Source organism: Athene noctua, chromosome 16 (assembly GCF_965140245.1).
Source record: "Athene noctua chromosome 16, bAthNoc1.hap1.1, whole genome shotgun sequence".
NCBI lineage: Eukaryota > Metazoa > Chordata > Aves > Strigiformes > Strigidae > Athene > Athene noctua.
Genome location: NC_134052.1, coordinates 16,105,977 through 16,123,150, shown reverse-complemented (window position 1 = coordinate 16,123,150; position 17,174 = coordinate 16,105,977). Strand labels below are relative to the sequence as shown.

Here is a 17,174-nt window from a genome sequence, read left to right as displayed (position 1 = left end):
AGACCTGTGCTCCAGACCCTGCCCCAGCCTCGAGTGACTTCCAGACACCCTTCCTTAGGGGATGGCAGCTGTTCACCATAAAAGCACCAATGGAGATACACAGCCTGGTAAGAAAAACAACTTTGTAGCTTAATTAAATCTGGCATTTAAAACTACCAGTCTCCATCTGTAAACATTCTGGTTCACCAACAGAAACAAGGGCATTTAGAAGCGGCAAGGGGGTAGCACTGCCTCGCTGTCACAGTCTAGCAGTTCTTCACAGCTTACCTAGAACAGCAAAGTGCTGAACAGACATCAGCTCCTGCCCAAGGATTAACAGAGATACCACAGGGCTCCCCTCGTGGTGGTGGGCTTTGAAGGAACCCATAAGAGTCTTGTTTTACACCGCTATGACACCAATCCCCCAAAGCCCGTTTTCCGCTGTAACTACAGAGGCTGAAGAAACATCAACTCAAGGTCCTTTTTCTTGATAACAAAGGATCTGTAAAGCAGTGCTGCTTTCAAAAGAAAGTCCTTCCGACTGAACTTCCAAAGAACATCCCAGGAGCAGACTGACATCCTTTTAATAACTCCTCTAAATAAAGACACCAGGGAGCTGAAGACCCACCCAAGAAGCAGCCATGGCATGAAGGTCGCTTTCTCCTTCTGGAAAGATTTATTGTCGTCCAGCAATGAGGAGCAAAGACTAAATTAAATATAACTGATTATAACCAAATGCAACAAGGAAAAAAAAAAAAAATCAGACCAAAATTTACAGTCATCCTCTTGTAGCTGCTGCTGTTCCAACTGAGATTTCTTGGTCCCTCTCTCTCCTTGCTGCTTCCATTTATCTGCTACCTGGGTTTCATGCCAAAACAAGCCAAGAAACAAGCTGCTTTGTGCTGTTAACATTGTTTTACCCCAATAAGCAGCTGAAGGTACAGCTACACCTAGAGATGGATATTCCTACACCAAGACCACTGAAAAAACTACTCGACCAAGGGGACAGCAGAACCTCCTGAGGTAAGCAGGCCACCGACCATGCGAGACACCCGGACTAGGAAACATCCTGTGGTGAAAGCAGCGTTACAGAAGGGAGGCAGTTCCCAGGAAATGGTGCAAAACGCTATCAGAAAACACAGGAACTACATCTCAGCAATGAGGACATGTGAAAAGGAAAAAGAGGAAACGGTGAACTGCATACGAAGGAAAAAAATCCAAGGAAGTCCTACAACCGCGTGTCTGAAGAAGAGAAATGCAACACTGAGAAAAACACTCGGATGCAGTGAGAGATATCAGCCCCAGATAGGACAGCACGGTTGTAAAACTGGGTTGTATCTTATCACACAGAAATTGAAAAGAAGTAAGTTTTCACATGAGATGTGGAGCACTGCCTTAGCACCAGCGTGTGAAACACCAGGCAGACAGGCAGGATGTCCCTGCGGAGCGGATGATCAGAGAAAAAAGATCTTCTTCAGGCAAAGAAGGAGAAAAAGACACTTCACAAGCTTAAATGTGTTTTAGAAAAGCTCGACCTCAGCCTGTGACTCTGTTAGAACAAAGAAATGGGATGATGAAGGAAGGAGATTTTACTAGTGAGAAAGTCAAATAAACTCACGGACAACTGTCACAGACTACAGGAGTAACAGAAATGAGCATTTACCTTCCTGCAGGGGCACGTCAGACACTGAAGAGCTGCACAAGTGACAAGGAAGGTGATTTTCTTTACGAAATCAAGGTGTCTCCTTTCACCACCTCCCTTTTTCCTGTTCTGTTTTTTCATCCCTTCCCCGTTAATTAGCCTGGCTGTCATTTTTGCTCTATTTTATAGTGAAACGTTCCACCAGCTCACAGAAGCAGACGGTTTAATAGGGGAGATTGCAGGTATGTTGTTTCCAGTTGGTTCTACAGGCTCTAGTCTCAGCTTTGGAAGAAGATATCCCTGTCTTGGTTACTGATCCCCCTCCAGCACTCCACTCAGGCACGTCTCCGCTAGCCTGGCGGCAGGGCAGAGCTGATCCTGCTCGCCGGGAGATAAGGACTGCTCCTTACTTACAAAAACAAAACCGAAGAAGAGAATCAGAGGAAGAAGGAGCCGGCAGCGACCTCCCCCAGGGGCTCCCTGACACACAGAGCACAAGGTGCAGGTCCCCGCAGAGGAGCCTTCAGGGTGGAGAGCGGCTTCTCTGCAGCACTGCCACCCTCCGGCTGCGGGCGAAAAATCGCTTTTCCTGGCAGAGAAGCGTCGCCTGAATCTGGAGCCCCCTTGAATTTATCACATTTCCATCCCCTTGGCAAGGAGAGAGCTGGGAGGGAACCTGGCTGTGTTCCGCGAGGCCAGCGGCTGGACGCGGCGCTCTCTAGTTGCCAACCCTCATTGAATCTGGAGGCACCACCGTGACCAGCTCGTCCAGCCAAAGGCCACAGGCACCAGCTAGTCACCACCTCAGCCCTCCGATGCCACCGGCTAACCCAGGCAGAAGCAGGAGACAAATAATTTCTACTCTGTTAGACCTTTTTTCTGGCTCTGGAGGCGCATCCCATCCAGCCCTCTGGAAGATGCTGTCCCAGGTCCCCAAGATGACACATGTGGAGAAGATGAGGACACAAGAACTCCTTGGATGAACAATTAAAACGAGTGACTCCCCCCAAGGCAGCTGTGACTGTATTTAGCTCCGAGGGAAACTCCCTTTCTGAATTCTCCCCGCACTGGTTCACACACAGGATCATAAATACACAAGTGACGCAGGCAGGCAAACCCCAAGTTTGCCGCTCAGAAAAGATCTTTAAAACTGCTTTAAAACTGAGGTTTTTAAATCTCATTTAGCTGAAGGCAGCTCAGTGCTGGGAAGCTGCTTGCAGAGCAACCCAAAGGGGTAAGAGCAGACATCCACACGCACATCATCGGAGAGCAGAGGGCAGCTGTTATTAGAAAGGGTCAAACGCTCTTTTCCTATTTCGCGGGCTTTTAATGGTAATTTCCACAATAATTTACAAATTTGTCGTTACGCACGTTATATATCCATTTAGTCATGAAAAATGTAAGTTAATTCAGCTCTCGGTTGAGAAACTGTTGTAAAAATGTCCTTGTTAAGGTCTGGTCTCTACTCCTGCAGTTTTGTATTAATTAGAGGCAGCCAAGCGAGTTTCTCGTGCCCAACCTGCCCAACCTCCCGGCCCTCCCCCAGCTGCTCCTCCCTCCCTCCAGCTGCTTCTCTGCTCCCACCCAGGCCGGGACCTGGAAGCTGCAGAGCGCTGAGGGGGTCAACTCCCAGCACAGCGGCCGAGGCAGGAGGCGGCCGGCACGCTCCGACCCTCTGCACAGCCTCAGTCCAGCCTCTCGCACAGGGGTGGCTCCCACTGAGCCCGACTTAGGCTGGGTTCAAGCACAGCACCAGAGTTTTGCTGCAGGCTGGGGTAGCAGGCGTGCTGCGGGTCGGGGCAAAGCGCCGTGGCACAATGCTCGATGCTACAACTGATATGCACGACGCTGCACCGGCACTACCAGTCCCTCGTGTCTGGGCGTAAGGAATTCAGCCACAGGATTCTGTTCAAAGGAAAGAAATGGAGACCTGAGCCCAAAACACAAGCAGCAGGACAGACAAAGCTGGAGAATTCCAGGTGTTCAGCTCAGTTAGTCCTCAGCAGAGGAGAGGAAAGAAATCAAAGGGTACTACAGCCTCGAGTTTTTCCACCGGGGCTCTTTCCATCATCTCAGTAATTCACCTCTTAAAATAAAACTCGCTTTCCAGTAAGGCAGACTCGGTTTGCCTTTTACTTTCAGTCACTTCGAGCTGATTCAGCTTTGTGCCTTCTTGGAAAGAAAAAGTCAGCAGCAGGGTTTCTGAGAGAAATGCAATACAGCAAGTTAAAACCACGGTCGGTCTGGACTGCTGGAGAAAGTGCAGGCAGGGCAGGTGGGGACTGCAACACACACCCCAGGAGCTCTGCTGAGGGAAGGAAAGTCAAGACTTTCTCTCCGGAAAAGCCCAAGAAGAGCGTTAAACCTCGTCCCTGCACACACACAGCAGTTTTCCCCACGCTGAGCCACGGCTGTTTCACAAAGACTCCCCCCACAATGCTTTTACAGCAGCGTAACCATTATCCTGCGGATCAGATCCCCCACTCTCGTACAGTTTGTATTTAATGTGCAAAAATAAAGGGAGTACTTTGCAGCAGTCCCCCGAGGAGAGGGAAGAGCAAAAAGATTGCGATGAGCAGCCAGCTGGCACAAGTGGAAATTGCTCCCTGGGAGCTCCCTTCCCCCTTTACCTTCCTCCCCTCTGCAGAGTAACACAACCCACAAGGTAACCGAACTCTCGTGGGAGAATTCGTGGCACAATAGGCTGCGGCTCCTTTCAAAACAGATTCATTTCATTTATTTATTTTAAAGTCCACTGATCATCATCACAAAAAAAAAACAAAACAAAACAAAAAAAACCCCCAACCCATGGGAAATGCAACTAAAGAGAAAAAAAGTCCAACCAAGACCTAAGAACCCAGAGCTACGAGTAGATGCGAGCCCGTGGTGCCCGGCGCGGGTGCACGCACGGGACGGGACGACGCATGCGCACGCGGGAGGCGCCTGCCCGGAGGGGGGTTCCTTTATGTCAATCGCTGGACAATGACAGCGTTGAGCAGGTTGGCTTCCTTCAGGGTCTGGTTCTCGTCCGTCAGCTCTTTGTTTGGGAAGGTGGTCATGAGGACGAAGCTGGTGGCAGCCATGGCTGGCCGGGCGTCTACGATGAAGAGCCGGATGTCACGGATCCTGTCCAAAGGGATCAAACACACGAGGGTGATCCTGTTACTGAACATCCTGTGAGAGCGCACGGAACAGCCCAAATTCACCCTCTCCAGAGCACGCAACCCCGCAGCCGCTGCGCCTGGTTTTCAGCCAACAGCAGAGGCCACGGCCAGATAATTCTGGTTTTAGCTACTCCTCCGTCAGCTCCCATTTAGCGAACGAACACAAGCTGCTCCGCAGGCCAAAGCCTCACAGCTTAATATTCTTTTACAGCGCCCAGCGGGAACATCTGTGTGCTCGGGCAACTGTTTGATAGCGAAAGCTTCTGAACCCTTCAGTGAATAGATTAACAAACTCCTGGACACGAGCTGCTCTAAGTGACTGAGCTCACCACACACAGCGTAACCCAGATGATCTCAACTCCCATGAGCAGCAGCAACAGCGACACTGGATCTAATTCCTGAGCCTGATTGTAGAAGAAGGTTTTTTATGTAACTTTTTTGTAACTCTTATAGAAACCGGAGGAATGAGTATGAACAAATGGCCACTCTCTGAGATCGGGCAGGTGAGGAGGACTCCAGGAGAGCAGTCTAAGAAAGCAGTGGGGTGTATAAGCCAGCTCTGCTCAACAACAGAGCTGACCTGCTGGAGGAACAGCCCTCAGTGCTCCACTCAGCACAGGGAACAGCCCACGAGAGAAGTCTGAACTGAGGAGGCAGAATAACTGAACAAATTCCTAATTATCTGACAGTTTCTAAAGCCCTTAGAAGAAATTGAGGTTTTTACAGGTGACATTAAGGAAAGTTCTGCTGATCATACTGAAGCTCCCAGGTGCAGTATGGCTATAATCCATCACTATTTGGAAAGGAAATCCTATCCTTCCAACAGTTAACGACTGCCTTCAAACCCCACAATAATTTTATTCCTCTTCACCTATACAGAAAGATGCCCGGAGCTCTCTTTAGGAGGCTAGCCAGGATTTTAGCACCTGCTCCATCTGTGCACAGTCTGCGGTGTCGTTCCCAGCGAGTAACCCTGTGGTGTTTGTACCTGTGATTGTGGTTAAACTTCTGGACCAGGCGCCCCCCGTCAGCGAGCCGGATCTGGATGTTGGTGACGGGCTCCGACGCGTCAATAGCGATGGCAGAACTGGCTTTGGCTTCGTTCTCTGCCTGCTGGGCTGGCGAGCTGGTGCCCATCACCTGGGGCGCAGTGCTGAGAGCAGGGAGACACAAAGGCAGCTGTCAGAAACCGAACATCTCGCCTGGCCGCAGCGTGCCGGGAGGCAGGCAGGGAGCTGGTCACCCGCCAGGCCCAACTACCAGGGCTCCCAGTCAAGGACACCAATGCAAGTGTGAAGTGAGAATTTAGGAGTCAGCTAATCAGCAGGAGCTTCTCCAGAAGTTCATCTCTACCATCTCCCTTCGGAGCACCACACCACGGGTCTTCAGCAGCCCCAGGAACAGCGTTAACTTGGAAAGGCTGCTTCCAGGTGACATATTGTGGTGGTGCCATGGGAAGGCCGAGCCATCTCACCGCTCACACACCAGCCTCGCTTCCTCTCCTAGCACAACACCTCACACCGCAGGCACTAAGTGCCTTTTCTTCAGGGAGATTCATCCAAAATCTCAACCCAGCAAAACTCTCGAGCAACTCTCTCGCGTCACACGCGCAGCAAACCAGCGCTGCCATCTTCTCACCTGCCCAGCTTCTGTCCTTCTCCAGTAAAAGCTTTGAAGACACTTTTAGGCTTCACGTACTCCTCGTCGCGGTGATCCTCCATATCCAGGTTCACCTGCCCGCCCCGTGCTAACCTGCGCAGCTCTGCCGGGACTTCCCTGCAAAGAGAGTGTCCTAGGGCCTGAAGAAGCAAATCAGGGAAGTGCAGAGAAAAAGTACCAGCCACAGACCTCCGGAATTTCAGGAATGGCAGTGAGCCCCTGCTCCGTTAACAGGGCAGACACACACCTCCCCACTGACAGACACAAATTAACGGTTACTTTTCCCTGGCCCTCACCTGGACTGACATGAGACACCAGAAATTCTCAGCCCAAACGTGAAAGTCTGTTTGTTCACTTCAAACTCCCAAGACTCCAGACAAACCAAAGCCACTTCCCATTTATCCAAAGTAAATCTTCAAGTCCATCCTCCCACAGTTCCCATATTAAGAATCTAGCTCTTAGAAGAAAGCTCAGGTGGAATGTTTGTGGGGGGTTTTTTTTGACTCAGCATCCTGGATTCCACAAATGCCTGTTTCAGAGAACTGCTACTCTTTCCCTCCCCTCTCACCACATACCCTCTGCGGATGTCATCAAGAAACTGGGCATTGGACGGATCCTGGTAGCTCCTCAGCTCTCCGCTGTCCAGGCTGAATCCACTCTTCCAGAGCTTCAGTACAACGTGCACCTGCAGCAGCCCCCAAACAACAATCAGCCTCACCGAGGCATCTCAGTAAGAACAATAACTGCAAAGTGAAACTGTCAGAGGGATTTGAAAGAGCAGAAACCACTCCAGCCAGGTTCCTCTGCGTTTAGGGAAAACCCCAAAGCACTGGCTCTGTAATGCTCCTGCAGCAATTCCTGGCAGGTGGCACCACAGACTCCATTTGATAAACATGGTTGGAAAGCCAAGGCTGTGCTAGGCAGGGAGACAAAACCAAGCTCCCACCGCGGCCTAGATGGGTATTTGCTCGCAAACCAAGCACGAGAGAATCTTGCACTGATGCTGTTAGCGCCACATCTCTTCAGTGGATAAAGAAGAGTTAATTGCCCAGTGCTCTTTGCACACTAATTTTCACAATCAGCCCTTCTAAGGAACAGTCAGACTCTTAATTAAGAGTTCATCAAAAAACTGCTTACCCAAGACCCCAGCATCTATTATATTCTAATCGGAAATCCCACAAAAAGCAGGATTTACCCTATTTCTATCCTCTTGAATTTCTCTCAAGCTTTCTAACTCCCCAGGCTCGCAAGCTGTGTAGCTATAGCAGAGAAACTCCCTGGGTGACAGGTACAGAACCCAACGGAGAGATACTCACATCCTGAGCGGAGTTCTGTCTCCGCTCTCCTGCCACGTAAGCAGACTCCTCCTCTGGAGTAGCCCCGAGGCGATACCCTCCCCCTGCGAAGGGCTGCAAGAGAGAGGGGCAGAGGAGTCACAGAAGGACACAAACTCAAGACAGCTCGCTGCCCTTTCCCCACCACCGTCACGGATGACCAGGGGGGCTCCGTGCCATCAGCAACATCTCTTGTCCTGCAGGCACAGCGACCAGCTTGAACAAGTTAATAAATACGGCACAAGGAAGCGGCTTTTCCCACCACTGTGACAACACACAAATTGGAGCTGCACTAAGAGGAGCCCAGACTTAGTTGTCCTTTGAATTCCAGGACTCCACAGTAGGGTGGGAGCTGAAACAGGGAACAGAAGGAAGAACAACTCATCACTCCTCACTTTAGGCTTGCTAGTCTCGCCACCGCTCTTGGCCGTCCGATCGACTGCCACCGCACCGTGCTCCTTCGCTCCTTTGAACAGATCCTCCACCAGCTCGTTGGGACTCTTCTTCCTCGGAGGACCCACGATCTGCTGTCCACTCCTCTCTGAGCCGCCGGCATAAAACCTAACGGAAAGCACACGGCGTCTGGGCAAGGCTTGACCACTGCTTCTCCAGGAGATGCATGTGACGGGACCCAGCAGGTTTATCTCAGGATTCAGGGTCATTTTTGTACAACTTGGATCTACAAACATTAGCTACTACCAGTGGATCTCCTACTTACAAGTTCCTGTACTGCAAAGACTTTCTTTTTATGTCAGTTACTGTAAAACTGTTCACTGATCAACAGCAATAAAGTGATAACTCTCTTTGACCTAGCAAGTGAAACAGTCCAGACTGACAAGGCTCAGTTTCAAATGCTGGTACCAGCTCTATTACTGAGCTCAAGACTTCCAGCGAGTCTCCGACCTGTCAGATGGAAGAAGATGGGCAACATCTAACTGGTATTTTGAGGGGAGGCACACGCTCATGCCACACGGAAAGATCACCACAGACAGGACGGATCTGAACGGGAAGCAATGAGAGCTCAGTTGGTGAAGTGCAATTAAGCACTTCTTGAAGATTGGGTTTATTAGCTTCCAGATGGCTTGTAACACAGAGCAAGCTCACACCTGCCTGCAAAAGATCAGGCAGTCTACCTAGACTGAGCCAACTTAATTTACAGCAGTTCCATTCAATCTGCCTTGCCTGTTAACCTTAAGGGTATTTAACTACCTACAGCTGACATCATAGATGACACCATGTTCCTATTGGAAAGGGGACCTACATTTTTCTTTCCACCTCCACACTCCATTACATTACCCTTAAGTAGCACTTCAGGAAAAAAAAACCAACCCCAAACCCAAAACCGCAACCAAAAAAACCCCACCCCAAAACCCCAAGCAGACAGAAAAGCGATCCCTGCGCTATCCCCACATTTCCATTCTCGATGGCCACAAATGACGATCTGGGCTTTCTTCTCTTTAGCCGAGGGCTTCCACATCCTACCTCCGGCTTTCTCTCAACAGCACAACTCAGCGATGAACGCTGGTGCTTACACAGCCACGCTGAGCATGTGCCCGTGCCCAGACTCTGCACCAACCAACCTTGCCGTGTCAAACCTGAGATTTTTCACTACAGGAATTTCATATCGACTTAAATCTGCTTTTTAAAAAAACCTGTACACAAGTGGGAAGCCACCACAAAAGGGCAGGGATAAACACACAGGGTGTTTAAGTCTTGAACTGAAAACTTACCGCTGTCCCTCCTCCTCTTCATCATCATCCTCCTGCGCATGGACAAGGTCTCTAAACGATGTTACTCTATGGTCACTGCAAAAGTCAGCCGGAGAAGTCAGTCAGTCTCATGACACGTTTCAACCACACAAGCGAAGGCTCCTGAACACAGCAGTGAGGTTGACCCCGTTCTACTTTTCGGGTCTGATTCACTACTCTGAGAAGCGACAGGTCAGCACTGGCGTCACCGCGTGAGGACCCGAGCGCCTGGACCTCTCTGCCAGCGCCCCGACAGAACCGGCACAACTGGGGGGAGGCCCAGGCACCTCCAAACCTGCACAAGCACAGGTCTCTGCCAGGCCCCAGGACAGGCCATCTCCACGCCCTTCCCTCTGGTTTCTGTGAGCTGTGACCCAAACTGAAGCAGGGTTCTTCTGCAGTATGGACTTTATTCACCAAAGCCTGAACCAAAAGCACTTTTTCTTAAAGATAAAGCCAGTAACTATAAAACCAGACAGTATTTCCCTACTGCACAGGGATTCCGTAAGGCAAAATTAATCTCTTTTTGTAAAATGCTCAACTTGATCAGATATCACACAAAATCAGAACATTTTCCCCGTGGAGTTACAATCTGCTCAAACAAATGCATCACCAACTGACTGTCTTCTAACCTCAAAAGACAAATTAAGCTTTTCCTGAGCAATGAGGCAAGTTGTCCTAACCGCTCTTTGGATTAGCTCTGCCATCCCGCCTGTGCTTGCAATGTCTAGATGCTGAGGTTTTCAGAAATTTTAGAGAGCCTTACGAAGTGAAGCAGGTGTAAATGAAGAGCTATTTCTCCCCAAAATTAACACACGTCGATGCTTTAGATAAAGCTTGTGTTTTTACATAGTTTTCACTGTCAGGTTTACAAGCTGCCGATGAAGAGATGGAGCTGAGCTGAAGCTCCCTCCTCACCTGGCTGCAGTGCCTCTGGATATGGAGCTGGGTGTCGGCTGGGGAAGAGTCAGAATGTCCTCGTCACCCCCGTCCTCGTAGAAACTGGCAAGTGCAATCTGGAGAGGAACACCACGAGAGCGCTTGAGGATGGGAGCAAACGTTCCACAACAACGGCAAAGACACGCGCAAATAACATAGCTGAAGCGTCTGTCACGTTGGACCTCTTAAGGCGCATCAACGCTAAAGGCATTTTGTGTTATTTCTCACTTTGGAAGTCTCAGCAAGGACGAGGCTTTGCCACCTTCTAATGTTTGGCCTTTTTTTGGTAGGAGACTCGGCGGCACAGGCGTGCCAGGGCAACCTCCCTGATAGGAGGCTCTTAATTCTGCAACATTTCTATAGGGCTTATGCTAAAACCACTGCTCTGAAACCGCTGCTTTTGCGACACCCGTGAGGAGACTCAGAGTTTCGCACGGCCGGGTCGTCTGAGGGCGATGGCAGGCAGGAGCGGGTCAGTGGCGGCCGATCTCCCCCTTAATCGGGGGGCACTGGGCCTGCTGCTGCAGCACGACCAGCGGGGCACTAACGACCCCGCGAGCGCCCAAGGGAAATCCACACAAACCCGGCAAAGCCCGGAGCCCCGGTTCCCCGCCCCCTGCTAGAAATGATTTATGCTCAAGCGAACGAGAGCCTGCGCGGGCTGCGGCCCCGACCAGCCCCCGGAGCCGCGGCACCGGCTGAGCCCGACCCTCGCAGCCCGGCGACGGGCCGGGCACTGGGGAGCGGCCGCCGGGCGAGGCCTGAGCCTGCAGGAACCGAGCGCCCGGCCCGGCGCTGCCCCCCGCCGCCGCCATGGCCTCCAGGGCCGCGGCCCCGGCCACGGCCCCGCTGCCGAGCCCCCCCTCAGCGGGCCGGGCCGGAGGCGGCGGGGGGGAGCGGGGCGGCGGCGGGGCTACCTGCAGGTCCCAGCCGGCGGACTCCAGGAAGAAGCGCGCTCGCTCCTCCTCGACGCCGGTCACGGCCACGAACTCCCTCAGCGCCTCCTCCCTGTCCGCCATCTTGCCGCGGTGCAGCGCCCAAACCCCGCCGGGGCCCGCCCCGCCCCGCCCCGCGTGCGCCGCCAAACCCTCCCGGCCGGAAACGCGCCAGAGCGCCGCGCCCCGCCCCGCCCCGCCCACAGCGGCCCCCGGCGGCCCGGCGGTGCCATGCGCCGCGCCGAGCACCGGGCGGAACCGGGCACCGGGATGGGCAGAGCTGGGCACCGGGCGGAACCGGGCACCGGGATGGGCAGAGCTGGGCACCGGGCCGGGTGGAACCGGGCACAGTGATGGGCAGAGCTGGGCACCGTGATGGGCGGAACCGGGCGCCAGGATGGGCAGGGCCGGGCACCGGGATGGGCAGGGCCGGGCACCGGGCGGAACCGTGCACCGGGATGGGCAGAGCTGGGCACCGGGATGGGCGGAACCGGGCACCGGGCCGGGCGGGGCCGGGCACCGGGATGGGCAGAGCTGGACACCGCGATGGGCGGAACCGGGCACCGGGATGGGCAGGGCCGGGCACCGGGCCGGGCGGAACCGGGCAACGGGATGAGCGGAACAAGGCACCGGTATGAGCGGAACCGCGCACTGGGACCCCGTGCAGGCACCCCGCTCCCGGGGACACCGGCAGGGGCTCCCCGCTGCCCCCAGCTCCCCCCGCCGCGCGAAGGCCCCGGGGCCCGGAGGCGCGGAGCAGCCCGGGACAGCCTGTGCATCCCGGCCCCTTTATTTCCAGGTACACACGAGAAAGCTGGTGGCGGCGGAGCCCCGGGAGCCGCTCCCGGCACCGCGACTTGAGGAACCCGGGGCCGCCATGGAGCGGGATGGGGCGGCCCTGGTGTTCCCCTCCTCACGGCCTCCTGCGACTGAAGAGGAAGACGAGGAGGCCGCCGAGGAGCCCCTTCTCCAGCAGGATGCCGAGCCACAGGATGGGGCTGGACAGGAGGGTCGCGCCACCTGTGGGGACAGGGGACAGGGGACGTGAGCGTGTCTGGGGAGGAGCCCTCCGGCCGCGCAGGTGGAAGGCACCGACTGCCCCGGCCCCGCGCCGTGGCTGGGACTGGAAACGACCGGGAGGGTGGGTAAGGCTGTGGGGAGAAGCGTGGGGCCCTCAGACTGGGGAGAGGGGTCTGCCACGGGGGCACGGATGTGTCCAGGGATGATGGCCCGCGGGACCCCCTCCTGGGACAGGCCCCTGAGCCCCTTCCCCATCCCCGCTCGCCCCAAGCAGAGCCCACCGGGCTGGGCTGTGCCAGGGGCTGCACCCGGCAGGGCTGGTGCTCACCAGGAGCAGCTCAGGGAGCCCCACTCACCGTGCACGGACACCTCCGTGCCCTTTCCACGCCGAATCACCTCCTCACCACGCAGCGACTTGCTGAACTTGACACAGTAATAGGTGCCGGCATCCTCGGGGCGAACATCGCCGATGCGGATGCTGAAATCTGTGTCAGACGCACTCACGACCCTCGTCACGCGGGGGAAGGAGCCCGTCTGCTCATAAACAGTCTCGTTCCTGCTGCCCCAGACCTTCAGCCACTTCACGGGGCCAAGAGGACTGTCCCCAAACGTGTTGCAGGTCAGGGTGAGCGTGTCCCCTGCTGTCACCAACACCTTGTCCTGGGGCTGGTGCAGCTCGAAACCTCGATCTGTCGGGGGCCGCCCACCTGGGGACAGCAACAGGAGGGTTTGGGGCTGAGGAGGGTCCCCCAGAGCTGGGACACAGCACGGGGCATCGCCAGACCCCCAGCCCCAAGCCCAGAGCAAGGGACACACAGATGTCCCCGTCCCTCCCCCCTGGGGCCATCAGCACTGCCGGGGACTGCAGGACAGGGAAGGGCCCGGGGCGCCCGGGACCTGTGGCAGAGAAACAAACTCTTTGGCTGGGGATAAAAGTGAGCTGGAAGGGAGGCAGCGAGAGAAGAGCCCCAAATACTCGCCGGAGTGATGTGCATCACTGAGCCCAGGATGCACCCCCCTGAGCCCTGCAGCAGGCTTGTGGCACAGCTGCTTCTGGAGACATGGCCTCAGGCTGCTCGACTGCCTCTGACTCTGCTGGTTTCCCCCACCATGGGACCCCCTCCTGGGACTGGCCCCTGAGCCCCTTCCCCATCCCCGCTCGCCCCAAGCAGAGCCCACCAGGCTGGGCTGTGCCAGGGGCTGCACCTGGCAGGGCCACTTCCCACCGGTAGAAGTTCAAGGAGCTCCACTCACTGTACACAGACACCTCCGTGCCCTTTCCACGCCGAAACACCTCACCACCACCCAGCAATATGCGGAACTTCACGCAGTAATAGGTGCCGACATCCTCGGGGCGAACATCGCTGATGCGGATGCTAAAATCTGTGTCAGACCCACTCACGACCCTCGTCACGCGGGGGAAGGAGCCCGTCTGCTCATAAACAGTCTCGTTCCTGCTGCCCCAGACCTTCAGCCACTTCACGGGGCCGAGGGGACCGTCTGCAGACACGGTGCAGGTCAGGGTGAGCGTGCCCCCTGCTGCCACCGACACCTTGTCCTGGGGCTGGTGCAGCTTGAAGCTCTGACGTGTCTGGGCACCCACACCTGGGGACAGCAACAGGAGGGTTTGGGGCTGAGGAGGGTCCCCCGGAACTGGGACACAGCACGGGGCATCGCCAGACCCCCAGTCCCGAGCCCAGAGCAGGGGACAGAGAGACGTCCCTGTCCCTCACCCCCTGGGGCCATCAGCACTGACGGGGACTGCAGGACAGGGACTGCGGGACAGGGAAGGCCTTGGGCACCCAGGACGTGCTGCAGAAAAACAAACTCTTTGGCTGGGGATAAAAGTGAGCTGGAAGGGAGGCAGCGAGAGAAGAGCCCCAGATGCCAGCGGGCACGGGGAAGGATTGCCCTGCCAGCAGCGGGGGGGAGTGTGCCGTGGGAAAGGTGCTGGGGCCCTGGGGGGCCCCCACTCACCCGGGGCTCTCCGGAGCAGGAGCAGCACCAGGCAGGCGAGAGGCAGCGCCCGGGGCGCCGGAGCCGTGGGGATTCCCATGTCCTGCTCTTCGATGGCTTGGCTTGGCTGGGCTCGGCTTAGCCGGGCTCAGCTCAGCTGGGGCTCGGCAGGCTGCTGGGCTCTCTCCTAGCAAAGGGGAAGGAAGGGGCCTCCCGCCTGCCCAGTTCCTCCACGGACCCTTTGCCTAACTCGCAGCCAGTCCCCGCAGCGTTCACGCCACCCTGTGTCACGGGCCCCGTCCTCGCCAGACCCGCCGGTCCCGCTCTCCCCGTGGGCCACAGCCATGGCTACCAGCACTGGGCAACCCCCACGAGGGGCCCCAATCCATCCCGCGTGGCCGGGGGTGTCGGCCCAGCAGGGTTGGGGCACAGGCTGGCATCTCCTCGGGGCCAGCGGCCCAGGGCTCCTCCTGAGCCCCCCTGCAGGCAAACCGGGGGGCAGAGCTGCCACCCCGCCGCTGCCCAGCGCAGCCCCCCGGGCTCGGGGCGCGTTGCCCTCGGGGATGCCCTTGGCGGGGCGGGGGGGGGGAGGATCCCGTCGGAGCTGCGGGCCGGCTCCCCCGCTGCCCCCCGCCAGGCACCAAAAGCGTTAACCCGCGCCCGCTCGCCTCCATTTCCTGCGCAGCTTCTCCTTTTCCTTTCTCCCGGAGCCCGAAGCCGGGGCAGTGCCGATGGCTTGGCCAACCGCTGCCGCGGCTCAGCTCCTGCTCGGGCAGCTCAGCCTCGTCCCGCTGCAGCTCCCCGGTGAGTCCGGAGCGGCGGGGGGGTCGGGGGGGGAAGGACCCCGGTACCTCTGCGGCTTCCCTGCCCCGCTGGCGGCTGCTGCTGCCCCGGGGTGGGGGGACCCCGGGGGTACAGCGGCAGAGAGGCTCACCCGCCGCAGCCGGCAAAGATAAAACACCAACCTCGGGCTGGGGGGGGGTGTTGGGGGTGTTTCCTCCTCCGACCACTTTTTCTGGGCTGCGCAGGGGTGGTGGGGGCGAGGAGAGTGGGATGTGCAGCGCCGAGCTCCGGGGGGGGTGCAGCGCCGAGCCAGTGCCGAGGGTAGCGGGGGGCTTGGGCACAGGAGGGGTTTGGGGACAGGATTTGAGGACAGGAGGGGTTTGGGGACAGGACTTGTGGACAGGAGGGGTTTGGGACAGGAAGGATTCAGGAGCAGGAAGGATTTGGGGACAGGAGGGGCTTGGGGACAGGATTTGGGGACAGGAGGGGCTTGGGGACAGGACTTGTGGACAGGAGGGGTTTGGGACAGGAAGGATTCAGGGCCAGGAGGGGCTTGGGGACAGGAGGGGCTTGGGGACAGGATTTGGGGACAGGAGGGGTTTGGGGACAGGATTTGGGGACAGGAGGGGTTTGGGGACAGGATTTGGGCACAGGAGGGGCTTGGGGACAGGACTTGTGGACAGTAGGGGTTTGGGACAGGAAGGATTCAGGGGCAGGAGGGGCTTGGGGACAGGATTTGGGGACAGGAGGATTCTGGGGGCCTGTGCTCGGCTCCGGGGCTGCCCATCCCTGCCCGGAGCCGCTCCTGGCTGGCAGCGCATGGCCCGGACTGTGAACCCCTCGCAGCGCCCCGGTGGCCCTGACCGCGCTGCCCCGAGTGCGGCGTTAATGTTTAACAGCACTCGGGAGTTTTTCCTCCCAGGAATTCCCCTTGGCTCCCTTTGCAGGACCCCGAGCACCCGCGGCACCTCCTGTTAACGACATAACAGGGCATGCAAATTCGCTCCTTATTAATTTTGAACCTGGCTGCCCCCGCTCCCGGTGCCTGCGGTTTGTCTCTGACATATCCAGGGATATTTCTCAGCCGAGCTGCTGCAAGCTCAGAGCGAGGGGGGGCTGCTCTGCCCGTCCCGCCTGGGGTGAGCCCTCGCCTCGCTCCCTCGCGCACCCCAAACCCTCCTGTCACTGTCCCCAGGTGTGGGTGCCCAGACGGATCAGGGCTTCGAGCTGCACCAGCCCCAGGACAAGGTGTTGGTGACAGCGGGGGACACGCTCACCCTGACCTGCAACACGTTTGGGGACAGTCCCGTCGGCCCCGTGAAGTGGCTGAAGGGTTGGGGCAGCGGCAACAAGACTGTTTATGAGCAGACGGGCTCCTTCCCCCGCGTGACGAGGGTCGTGAGTGGGTCCAACTCAGATTTCAGCATCCGCATCGGCGATGTTCGCCCCGAGGATGCCGGCACCTATTACTGTGTCAAGTTCAGCAAGTCGCTGCGTGGTGAGGAGGTGATTCGGCATGGAAAGGGCACGGAGGTGTCCCTGCACAGTGAGTGCCAGCCCAGCAGGACGCTGCTCCCCAGAACCCCATCCCACGCCCCCCCTGCCCCTGCCCACAGCAGTGCCCGGCGCTGCCACGCACCCACCACCCTCTCCCCGTTCTGCTTTGTACCTCCACAGACACTGCCCTGGTTCCCAGCATGGTGGCTGCAGCTGTAATGCTCTTCTTCCTCCTCCTCCTCGGCCTCTTCATCGCCTTTTGCATGTACAGGAGGAAGCACAGAGGTGAGGCAGACAGCCAGTGCCTGGCTGGGCCGGCAGCACCAGGCAGCTTCTTGCCCATCCCTCCGTGGTGCTGTGGAGGGACCCCCAGCACCCCCAGGTTTGTACCCACCACCTCTTCTGCAAACCACTTTATCCCCCTACCTTATCCTGGTTTCCTCTCCCTCCAGAGCACTAATTTTCCCCAGAAAAGGTCCTTTACTCGCAGGCCCATCACTGCACTGTGTTGCTTCTCT

At 56.9% G+C, this 17,174-nt stretch overlaps 3 protein-coding genes across 9 annotated transcripts in view; 1 reads left to right on the top strand and 2 right to left on the bottom strand.

The window, feature by feature from the left end:
* Window positions 1-4,335: 4,335 nt before the first annotated feature.
* On the bottom strand, window positions 4,336-11,509 carry NSFL1C (NSFL1 cofactor). 3 transcript variants are annotated; one of them, XM_074920451.1, is made up of 10 exons: window positions 11,383-11,509; window positions 10,445-10,542; window positions 9,509-9,583; window positions 8,452-8,457; window positions 8,174-8,339; window positions 7,761-7,853; window positions 7,020-7,129; window positions 6,424-6,561; window positions 5,774-5,938; window positions 4,336-4,747 (listed from the first exon to the last, which is right to left on the bottom strand). In XM_074920451.1, the coding sequence occupies exons 1-10, from the start codon at window positions 11,482-11,484 to the stop codon at window positions 4,585-4,587; spliced, it is 1,116 nt and encodes a 371-aa protein (XP_074776552.1). In that variant the 5' UTR covers window positions 11,485-11,509; the 3' UTR covers window positions 4,336-4,584. The 3 variants fall into 3 exon arrangements, with proteins under 3 accessions (XP_074776552.1, XP_074776551.1, XP_074776553.1); XM_074920450.1 differs by lacking the exon at window positions 8,452-8,457; XM_074920452.1 differs by lacking the exons at window positions 7,761-7,853; window positions 8,452-8,457.
* Window positions 11,510-12,022: 513 nt separating this feature from the next.
* On the bottom strand, window positions 12,023-14,985 carry LOC141967122 (signal-regulatory protein beta-2-like). 2 transcript variants are annotated; one of them, XM_074920527.1, is made up of 4 exons: window positions 14,398-14,985; window positions 13,675-14,025; window positions 12,777-13,127; window positions 12,023-12,420 (listed from the first exon to the last, which is right to left on the bottom strand). In XM_074920527.1, exons 1-4 carry the CDS (start codon window positions 14,474-14,476, stop codon window positions 12,314-12,316), a joined length of 888 nt encoding a protein of 295 aa, XP_074776628.1. In that variant the 5' UTR covers window positions 14,477-14,985; the 3' UTR covers window positions 12,023-12,313. The 2 variants fall into 2 exon arrangements, with proteins under 2 accessions (XP_074776628.1, XP_074776629.1); XM_074920528.1 differs by lacking the exon at window positions 14,398-14,985 and adding an exon at window positions 14,154-14,383.
* A 16-nt stretch (window positions 14,986-15,001) lies between these two features.
* LOC141967121 (signal-regulatory protein beta-1-like) overlaps window positions 15,002-17,174 on the top strand; it is a 4,292-nt gene continuing 2,119 nt past the window's right edge. For 2 of the 4 annotated variants that reach the window (XM_074920525.1, XM_074920523.1), the window contains exons 1-3: window positions 15,015-15,180; window positions 16,355-16,705; window positions 16,837-17,038. In XM_074920525.1, the coding sequence (XP_074776626.1) occupies window positions 15,108-15,180; window positions 16,355-16,705; window positions 16,837-17,038 (626 nt within the window). In that variant the 5' untranslated portion in view covers window positions 15,015-15,107. Of the gene's footprint in view, window positions 15,181-16,354; window positions 16,706-16,836; window positions 17,039-17,174 lie in introns of all 4 variants that reach the window. The other 2 variants (XM_074920526.1, XM_074920522.1) reach the window with 2 other exon arrangements.

Coding starts and splice junctions, on each gene's coding strand:
- NSFL1C (XM_074920451.1), bottom strand. CDS start 11,484: ATGGCGGACAGGGAGGAGGCGCTGAGGGAGTTCGTGGCCGTGACCGGC. Junction 9,584..10,444: donor TCCAGAGGCACTGCAGCCAG/GTGAGGAGGGAG, acceptor TGACTTTTGCAG/TGACCATAGAGTAACATCGT. Junction 5,939..6,423: donor GAAGGACAGAAGCTGGGCAG/GTGAGAAGATGG, acceptor CCCTGCTCTCAG/CACTGCGCCCCAGGTGATGG.
- LOC141967122 (XM_074920527.1), bottom strand. CDS start 14,476: ATGGGAATCCCCACGGCTCCGGCGCCCCGGGCGCTGCCTCTCGCCTGC. Junction 14,026..14,397: donor CCTGCTCCGGAGAGCCCCGG/GTGAGTGGGGGC, acceptor TGCTGTCCCCAG/GTGTGGGTGCCCAGACACGT. Junction 12,421..12,776: donor CACGGAGGTGTCCGTGCACG/GTGAGTGGGGCT, acceptor CTGTCCCCACAG/GTGGCGCGACCCTCCTGTCC.